This window comes from Erigeron canadensis, chromosome 2, assembly GCF_010389155.1.
Source record: "Erigeron canadensis isolate Cc75 chromosome 2, C_canadensis_v1, whole genome shotgun sequence".
Taxonomy (NCBI): Eukaryota; Viridiplantae; Streptophyta; class Magnoliopsida; order Asterales; family Asteraceae; genus Erigeron; species Erigeron canadensis.
Genome location: NC_057762.1, coordinates 35205033 through 35216128, shown reverse-complemented (window position 1 = coordinate 35216128; position 11096 = coordinate 35205033). Strand labels below are relative to the sequence as shown.

The following is an 11096-nucleotide window of genomic DNA, read 5'->3' as shown; positions in this document are numbered from 1 at the left end:
TGTACATGAACTCTAGATTTGTTTAATTGTATTCAAGAAACTTGTTCAAGAGTCTCATAGTAAACAAAATTTACCGGGTAAGAAGTTAGCCGGTCACCACTTTCACGTTGACTTGTTGATTACTTACGTGGTATGCACACAATAACTTTTTGAGATTAGTTTATGCACACAATAAAAATAATGATTTACATATTATAAGTTAATTATGATTAATTAGTTAAATAAAATAAACCAGTTGATTTCATTTACGGGTTTGCTAAATACAACCCTAGGGTTGTATTTAAAGTGCATAAATTATTTCTATATTTACCATAAAATTAAAGGGTGAGCTTTTAATATGGAAAATACAAGTTTTTTATGCACGTTAAATACAGTCCTTAGGGCTGCATTTACACTGTATTCTTGAGTTTTTATTAAAAGAAAAGATGGATAGGGGAAGAAAGGATAGATAATTACATAAAAAAAAGGCATTCTCGAGTTGAAAGAAAAAAAAAGAAAGTTGATAGTTAAATGTATTCTTGAGTTAGAAGGGAAGGAAAAGAAAAGATAAAAAGATACAGTTTTACATTTATAGCCTTGTAGTAATTAAAACTTTTATATAAGTTTGAGGAGTATAATAATAATTTCACCACTTTTCCTTCCAAATCTTGCCAAAAGTGGCAATAAAGTTTTGGGATCAAAACATCATATTTTTCCCTTTCTTTCGCTTCTCTTTCTTTTAAAACAAAAACTCAAGAATACAAAAACTAAAAGTTTCTTACCCTTTCTTTTCTTATCTCTTCAAAATAAATCTCAAGAATGCACTCTTAGCATTTCCCTTATTATTATCTTTTTAAATTTACAACAAATTATATTTGTTGTGATTGTTTTTTTAATTTAATTACCAACAAGGTTGGTTAAGTGGTTAACAACTTTGTCTCAAGATAGAAAAAGTAAAGGGTCTATATTACAAGGTTGAAAGTTCTTTATTATCTTAGAGTTAATATAGTATCTTGATATTTTTATGACATTGTCCATAAAAAAAATTAAAATGGGAAAAAAAAAATTGAAACTTATTTAAAGTTATTATAATTTTAGTAGATAATCAAGGAATATGGGCAAAAAAAAAATGAAAACTTATTTAAAGATATTATAAGTTTAAATAGTTTTAGTAGAAAATCATGGAAGGTTTCTATTTTACTTAATCTTTTAAAAACTAAAAAAAAATTTAAAAATCAACAATACCTATATAATAAATTAATTAAACTTTTCATAGTATCCTTTTTATATTTAACTAACTATTTTCTTTTGATGGTAACTAAAGTAACATGTTAAATGTTCCCAAAAGAGTCAATATGGAAATAGAAAACAAATTTGTAAATTAAAAATGATTATTGTAATACTATTTTGGAGTCAAAATATAATATTTGAATCATTATAAGATTTTTAACATAACTAATGTGATTTATATATTATGATTTTTAAACGAATTGTAAACTTAACATCAAATTTTATTTAGCTACCCGCATAATATGCGGGTTGATTAGCTAGTTATTTTTATAACTAATGAGTGATGTACACACATAAACGAATAACAGAGAACAATGCGTACGTACAATGGAATAGTATTATTGGATTGATTTATAAAATAAATCAAAATCTCATAAAACCCTGGATACCGAAATAATTGAAATCTTATATGTAAATAAAAGAAAATTATTATGAGGTAATCATTTAAAATTTTTTACATACATGGCACCACTAAGGCTTTCTATAATTCATACTTTTCATACAAGAATAATATTATGACATCACTTATTTATTTTCTTTTATTGTTTAATATTTTCTAAGTATTTAAAAAAGAATTTTAAATTTTCATAAATAATATCATACCATGATGGTTAAAAAAAAAGCTCTATTTTAAGTTTAACAATTCTAATCTTTATTTCTTTGCTAAATAAGAAAAATACTTCAATCATATCATCTATTTTTATATATAAGAAAAAATTATATAGATTATCACAATCAATTTTTAAAATCAATCTTAAAAAAAAACTATTTTGTGATGTCATATTTACATTATCAATTTTTATTTTTTAGATAAATATTTATCATTTCTAATGGGTAATTACAAGTTGTTTAAAATTAGCAAACAAGTTTTTAAATTTGTTATTTTTGCAAATTTTTAAATTTTTATCTTAATGTCTCTATTGTACATTTCAAATCCAAGTTATTGTCTCAAACTTATTTTCATGAATGGTTCACTAGACTCTTATATTTTATAATTTATAAAATAAGTTGTAACTTTACGAGTTTTTACATCAAGTTTATCATTTTTGTGTTAATTAATGTTAATAATGATTATATGCTTTAAAAATAAAAAAATATCATAATAATGCCAGGGTAACACCCGGGTTGATAAGCTAGTAGTTATATAAGAGATTATCGATTAAATATTTTTGAAGGATTGACCTAGCCTTCCATATCTTTTAAATAGTTATATATAGGATTAACTCATAATTAAGGATAACTACTCGATCTCAACGAGTCAAAGGTGAAGCAAAATTAAAACAAATTCACTTTCTAGGTTTTTTACCACGGGTTTAACTTTGACAAGTCTATGAAAGAAAAAATCTTAATCAAAACATTGTACTATTATGAATCTTAAAATATTAAACCTTGATGTTGAGTGTAACAGCCAGAAAACATCATGCCCTTACTACTCGTAGGACGTTTCTCATGGACTATGGGATTTTATAGTCAATTAATATCGACACTGCAGGATTAGAAAAGCAAATAGAATAAACAAATTATATTAAAATATAGATTTTCTGAATAAACGATCTTGATGACTTGATAAGATCATCAACGTTCATCACTATATCATCAAATATAGACTGATTTTGTATAACAAACTTTTTTGAAACAAAATTTTAAGTGTGTAAAAATGATTAATTGGTTATACATTATCGCAATCGGTATCTAAAAGGCAACTACCACCAAGTGGTTTACTAGTAAGAGATATTGTTTATCTACAAGCTAGCTATAGAGGTTTCAAAATCTATCCTAATCAAATATCAATGGACTGACCTTTTATGATTAACTTGTACTAACATATATATAGTTATCGGCCGGGGACCAAAACCAATTCATGTTTCATAGTTTTCACATTAATTAGCTGACATAGTATTTGCTAGTACCATCCAACCACAGACTTGTGAGCCAACACTGGGCCAGGGATGTTATCAGTTAACGTAACAACATGAATTATGAATGTATCAAAATTATCGTCATACGATCGATTTTACTTTGATTAAAATAACAATTTCTTTAATCAATCGTTGTTTTAATAACGAATGTGATTAAGCGTAATTAATAACGACTATTTAAACTAAATATGATGGGGCAAGATATGTGGCACAAATTGTAATTAGTTGATATGGTTGTATACTTGTATGTATAGTCAAACTAACTAGGTTGGATCAGTGGTTGGAGCTTATGCCTCTGAAAACAGAGTCGTGAGTTCGATCCTCATTCCCAGCAAGGCTGGATCTACCTTTAGTAGGGGTAAGGCTGTCTACATATCAACCTCCCCCATACACCGTCGAAGACACCGTGAAAGACGGCATTGGGAGTTACTTACTTGTATATATAGTCAGCAAAAAGAATAAAAATAAAAGAACCGGCTATTTGTATAGTAGGTCATTGTATACACACAAAATAAAACATTAGAAAGTTGGATATATATATTTTTCGGTTAAGTCACTGGATGACCATCGTAATTTCCTTCTTGTACATGGTTGCCTATCAAACCAGAAAACTAAGTTGTATGACCAACATACTTTTCAAATTTGTACACGGTTGACCAAAAGTTGACCGGTTGATCGGTGATAGCCGGTTAAACGTATTTATATTTTTACAATTAGTTGTTGGAAATGTGCTTTAGGACTGTTGTTGCAAAGATAACAAAAAAGAGATGGTGTGGAATATTATATAAACTTACATGATGTAAGTGTCTAACTCGAGTATTTGTGCTTTATATCTACAACCAAAATTGGTTGCATATCGATCTTATGACTGGGTGCCCGACGGCTTATAATCACTGATTCATTTTGCTTCATTTTTATTTTAGTACTATATAAAAGAGACTTTTTATTATTCTTTCAACCTTTCTACTTTAAAAATATTAAAATGTCTTTACTAATATAACTAATACTCCGTATTATTCATAAGACTACTTAATACATAATACACCCTTAATAAAAATCAATTTACAATATATATCTCTTATAGTCATTTTTAAAATAAGTACCTCAAAAAATTACAATATTCGCTGGCACAACCAATTGCCACCACCATCACCCGTCATCGTCACCGCCACAGTCGTTACCAACCATATCGTCACATTGTACGAGTATCCGTGTATTCAACTTAATTGGAAAACGCACTTGTAGACTTGTAGTAACATCAAGTATTTTCCAACATGAGGGTAGGCCCCTCGTACACATTAAAAATGTTCTAAATTTAATCAATTTGTGCATCAAAGTGCCATGAGATTCCCGTATTGCATTGATCTTTAATGCTCCTCAGAGTTTTCTTGACATAAATTTATAGCCCACATTTACTTTCAGACCACACTATCTTAACAATGTAAGAAATCATTGTTAGCATCATGACATTTCTAGGCACTGATTATGATTCAAAGATTCAAGTAATGAGCCGTTTAGATTTTACCCAATTATTTTATTTTTAGTTTTTTTTAAAGGTGAATTTCGATTGAAACTTCATATTGCGATTCGACAGCAAGAGGTCTAACACACGTTGTATTAACCCGGTCCACGCTAGAGAGCTCCTTCGAAGTATAAATGGTTATTTCAAACATCCAGTAGGGGGAAAACCACCTACTAATCCGCCCGAAGACACGACGATTAATATGGGTAAACCCTGCACTCTTAGACTTGAACCTGGGTATACCCAAGCCTAGCCCTCATACAAAGACTACCTATACCTCAAATTTGGTGGAATGGAGATTTGAACCTAAGAACTATAGGTCAACAGAAGATTCGACGTATAAGGACGGATTTATGTTAGGGGCCGAGGGGACTCTAGTCATCCTCGTTTTTTTTTTTTTTGCTTAGTAGTGTTATTTTACTTGTATTTCATTTGAAAAATTTATATTTATTAAGTCAATCCGTTCGTTTATTTTTCTTAAATTTTTTGATATTATAAAAAATTTAATAGTACAATAAAATTACGTTTCCTACTTTTTACACCCCATAATCTATTTGTTCCTTAATCCCTTATTTTTTCTAACTCACTTCACAGTTAGTAGTAACCCCACAACTAGGGCTGTCAATCTCGATCCATCCCGAACCCAACCCGAAAAAAGTCAGGTTAGGGTTGGGGATTTTCGACCCACCAACCCACTAACCCGCCAACTTGAATTTTTTCAGGTTGGGTCTCGGTTGGGTTGTTGGGTTGTCAGGTTGACCCGCCAACCCGATATCTTAAAAATATTTGATTTACATATAATATTGTATACTCCACAATCTATTTATCTATACGCCGCCATCTCATTTTCTATATATTTAATCTAACCTAACTTCACATCTAAAATAAGAGGGTGATTCAAAAATTTTGTGAGATGCTAACTGATGTTGGGTGAGACACTAAGTTTATTAACTTTGTGTCAAATTCTAATAATACCATCGAATTTCGTTTTTTTGGTACTTTTTGTTTTCAGCGTACACATCAATAATAGAGCTTTATATTGGTTGATTTATTCCGTTATATATTTATATATATTTGCTTATCAGGTCATATGGGTTGGGTCATGGGTTGGTGGGTTGTGGGTCAGGGTTGAAATTTCTGACCTGAAATTTTTAGTGGGTTGGGTTAGGGTCAGAGTTTTTCAACCCACTAACCCGAACCTGCCAACCCATGACCCAACCCATTGACAACCCTAAACAACCACTAAACTCCACACTCCACCGCCACTAACCTTCGACTACCACCATCTTTCGGCCAGTCGAGCCTACTGCCCACTACCATTTGGTTTGTCGATTTTACTTCTGCATTTTGTACTCTAATTTAGTACATTGCTGATGTAAGTTAATTGTTTATCCATAATTATTTTTATTGGATTTTACGTTCTTTATGTGATTTTAAGATTCTTGTTTCAATTTTATCCAATCAATGATAGCATTTCTTGAGAGATTTTATGACCATGAATACACTATAAACAACTATTAACATTCTCCAAGGATCCCCCGGAACAAAAATCTACCCAAACACTCGGCAATATTGGATGACCATGAATACACTATAAACAACTATTAACATTTCTAGGCGATGTAAAATATAGGAACGAAAAACATTTTGCTTTAAACTTTTAACAACCACAAAAGACCAAAAACAGCAAACTGTAGGGTTAATTAACTTCTAGTTCAAGAATGATCTTTGATTCTTTGTCATGATTTGAGTTGTTGTTATGGTCAAAAAATTAACAGGACTTTACCAGACAAAACATTGTTGAGGTGACCAACCCTTTGAGTAAAGGTTCACTTTACTTGCTAGTACAAGTGAGTGGAAATTTATTTACCATTTTTAAAGCTGTTTGTTCGATCCTTTTAGAACCATGGGTCTAAGAAGACCCTTGTAATAGAAGGGAAATCACTCTTTGAAATAGCAACCATGACAAGACAAGAACCATCGAATAAGCTGTAACAGTGTTGCACGAACCCTTTACCTTTTCAAGTTTTCATTGTTAATTACTCAGTTTGCAATGAATGCAAGGTTAAGATGAATAAACAAAATTAAAGCTCCATTTAGACTTACGAGCAATAGTACCCGCGCAATGCGGCGGTGGGATGGTGAGGCTGATAGGTCATATATAGGAGGTGATAAGTCATAGAGTGTGATATCCAAATGCCTTAGCCATACGGGCTCCGTACTCGGATTTAAAATTTTGTCAAAAGTATATCGAATGACATCTCTAATGAAAGAGCATGAAATTTTAAGAATACCTATACAATTTTTATAATTTATCGATATACGGTTTTTGAGATAGAAGGTATTGAATAAATTAGAGGAATAAAATAATTTATGGAAGGGAGAGAAAAAAATGAGTGATTGAGATTTGAGGAGAGAGAAAAACATGAGTAGTTTAGATTTAAGGATATTATAGGTATATTAGGTATAAATGTTTAAATTAGTAAATAAAAAAGGAGGGTAATTTAAATAGTTCAAATCATATTTTGATATTTGAAAAAAAGACAAAATGTTTCATAATATAGTATTAGAAGAGCTTTAAATGAGTTTCAAACTATTAACTACTTCAAGTAACAACGAAGCTGCAACTTCCGACTTTATACAATAAAAAGTATCGATTGTTTACATTTCACTTTACCCATATTTTGTACCGAGGCCGACCCTGACAAATGGGTCTATTTGTACTCTAAAAGGTTAGTATTATTTTACTTATAAAAGTCTATCTATAGTCGAGTACTGGTATGTAAAGCTTCTAATCGATACAGACCCCATTTTTACAAAGTTTGTTGTAGGCCTCAAACATTAGAGACGCCCGTGAGTTTCATTCCAACAAAATGCCTTTTTTTTGCAACATAGTTTCCGTATGAAATTCAATAATCATTAAAATAAAGAAACAAAGCAAAGTAGCCTTTTTATGGGTTTCAATACTTGGTGATGCAACTAGTCCAGCTACAGTAAAAGGCTTCTGCACGATATTGTTCATATCCAAGTCATCAGTGATGTGAAGCATGATTCTTTGATTTGGCCTTTCTCTATGGTCATTTCTGAATATGGCAATGCTTCTGTCTTCTCAACAATCAATCATTCTGACCAATTTTCACCATTCTACTTCTAATCATATGCGATCACCATTCCTAAAATCTATGACTTCAAACATGACATCAAGGTAAAAAAGAAGTAGGAACAAAAAGATACGGAAATGCATCCTGCAATCCCAACATTTAACTAAAAAAATACAGTAAATACCAAATCGTTCTATTCTATCAACCTACTTCATCCTATTAACAACAAGATTATCACATGTGCTAACCATCTCAAGGCAGTCCCACGGTTAAGCAAGCTCCAAGGGCTCAAAAGAGTCCCAGGTTGAAACCTCCTAGCCAAAGATGTTGTAAAGACTCCGAAAAAACCATGGAAAAAATATCCGATAGACCACGTACATCAGAGCCAAAAGCTAGATTTTCCTCGGGTAACCTTACCAACCACAGGAAACCGGTAATGACAGTGTACATAACAGCCAAAAGCTCGGCTCACTCGAGGTAGCCTAAACAGACGCTTTTAGAGGCAGCATTTATGGTCTATCTTGACTTAAGTTTTAAAGATGAATTGAAGCATTAAGATGGAACAAGAAAACATAGGATTACATAGAAAGAATTGAGCAAAATTGGAGACTCTTACTATTGAACATCATATGACATTAATTTTGAAACCATAAACAAGAGACTGAATGGAACATAGCAATCACCAAACAATTACAATTGTGATTGCGAACCCCAAATAGTTTTCCTTTTTAACAATATTAGCTCTCTGAACCAACAGTTTTGGCTCCCAATTTCAGTTTTTACCTTGGACGCAAAAAGATTCAAAAAGCTATGTAAAAATCTCATCTTTGCTTCTACAGTTCTGCCCAAATCTTGAACCGAATCCGTAACTGGGAACGAACATTAATCACGAATATACGTGAGTGCCCTGGCTTTCTTCATTAGGCATTTTCAAGCTCTATACTCTTTCATTGGATGGTTCTTGTAAGCTTGCATTTTGAAATGAATATCGAATCCGAATAGTTTAAGCTACATAACTTCAAAAGCTCTGCTGATTGTTGCTTTAGTGATGGATTACAACCACTTTGGATGACAAGTAGAAGCTTTGCTGCAAGACCAACATCCACAGCAATCAAAGAATACTCTTGAGGTGAAAGCTTGCATATAGACCATAAGATCGACAAAGCATGTTGTGTACAATTTTCCGATACCCTCATCAACACTCTAACCATATTCGGTATAGTACTCGAACAGCCACTTAAAGCCATTTTACCTTCTCTTATCGTCGACAAAGCGTCCAATATAAAAAGGGCTAACTCCAAACAATCCGAATTTAAACTAGGTAACAATTCGACTAATTGAGGAACAACACCAATACTAACAATCAAGCTTCTAACTTGTTTATGTAAACATATCGATTTCATTAAGCCAAGTCCAGGAAAACACCCACTTGGGTGTCTCTTATCTTTAACCAATCTTAACAATGCAACAAGCAAACTATGGCTGGACACGATTTCCACTTGGAAATCATTTTCTTCCATCAAAAGTTCAATTAATCGTGTACAATTAATCTTTGTTTCTATACAACCTTCATTTAACATATCAACCATTAACGATATTTTCGCAGGCTGCATTAGACTCAACCTTGAACACGAATCAAGATTCAAGTGAACAAGAATCGAAACAACTTCAGAACCAATAGCATGAGATGTATAAGGACCTAATAAACTCGAAAGAAGACTCACCCCACCTCTTTCCACCACTGTTTTCCTAACAATGTCATGATTTGTTACAATTCGCCTTAATTCCTTAAGCGAATTCACTCGAGCTTGACCCTTAACAGTTTTGAGCTTATCCAATATCTCCAAAACAATCCCTTGAACATCTTCTGATCTTTTCTTCACTTGACAATATTTTCGATATACCCAAGTATGAATCAGCCTATGCAGCGTATTATTCGGAGTAACAGAATCATCCCAAAGCTCTTGCATAGTAGTTGGGCAAGTAAAATGGCCCAAACTGAACCATTTCAAAATGTTGCACCGTTCATAAGTCTGCCCAGTACAAAGGGTCACAGGGTCTTCCATGGGTTCAAGCGAAATCGGGCAAATAAACACTGATGGAACCTCAACCAAATCTAGCCCTTGAATCATTTTCTTTAGATCCATTTTTTCAACAAACCCAAACCCATCTCCAAAACCCATGGTTCCACCAACCTCACCACCCAAGACCCCATCTTTCACAGCAGTTTCTAGATCCAAAACTTGCCCATCTGGCCCAGATGAACACACAGGCATTTTCACAAACAGTTGGTGTGCAAAATGCTAGTATTTCATGTTTTGTTTTTGTTTTTTCTCTCGGTGCAAGTCTTTTTCACTTTAGCTGGTCAAAAAGACACATTACCATCATTATATTATATAACAATAATAATAATGATGATAATTATATAATGACACACGACCCAGAATTCAAAGCAAATTACATCACATTCAAAGGCATTTTGTATTACTATTATTATTATTTATACAAGTGTCTAAACTGAATCCATGAAACAAATAGTGCAGAATAATAATAATATAAAATAGATACACAAAGATCTATGTATGTTATGTACTTTTTTTTATATAAAGTGGGGTTATATATACGTATGATATATAATAATAAAAAAAAGGACATAAATCAGATAGAACCTGAAATAGTTAAAGAGTGAATTGAAATGGTTGAGTGAGGAAAAAAAAAATACAGAAACTGTGATTATTTGTGGCAGTTGGTCACAGCAAGTTAAAAAAGTATAATAATGGAGACACCTAGAGATAGAATTTTTTGAGGTGTTTTCTAGTTATTTTTGATTTTTATTTGATGGATATAATGGACAAGTGGGCCAAGTCTTAGCTCTCACACACGTGCTTGCTTTAAATAGTTTTTGGGCTCAAAACTTCTGAGTTTTTGTTCACCCGCTCTAACAAAAATTTGTAGAATACTATCCCAAACAAACGTGTAAACATGAATGGAGAAACGATTTTTCTAGTAATAATTGTTAAGGCTGTTAATAACTTATATAAAAAATGCTAATTTATATCAACAGTTGTTTTAAAATTTTAAATTAAAAAGCAACGATTTTATACATATTGGTGGAAAAAAGAAAAATGATTAATCCTGTTAACCAAATAGCCTAATAATTCTCCTAATTATGGGATGGTGACATAGGGCAAGATTAGAAAAGAGAATTAGTGGATACTACATGTCATCTTCTTAATGTATTAGGAAGGTTATTAGGCTATTTTGTTAAGAGGATTTATTATTTTT

At 31.9% G+C, this 11096-nt stretch overlaps 1 protein-coding gene across 1 annotated transcript; it reads right to left on the bottom strand.

Moving 5' to 3' along the window:
- Window positions 1-8403: 8403 nt before the first annotated feature.
- On the bottom strand, window positions 8404-10497 carry LOC122588405 (U-box domain-containing protein 30-like). Its single transcript, XM_043760510.1, has 2 exons — window positions 10481-10497; window positions 8404-10172 (listed from the first exon to the last, which is right to left on the bottom strand). Exon 2 carries the CDS (start codon window positions 10085-10087, stop codon window positions 8759-8761), a length of 1329 nt encoding a protein of 442 aa, XP_043616445.1. The 5' UTR covers window positions 10088-10172; window positions 10481-10497; the 3' UTR covers window positions 8404-8758.
- Window positions 10498-11096: the final 599 nt, after the last annotated feature.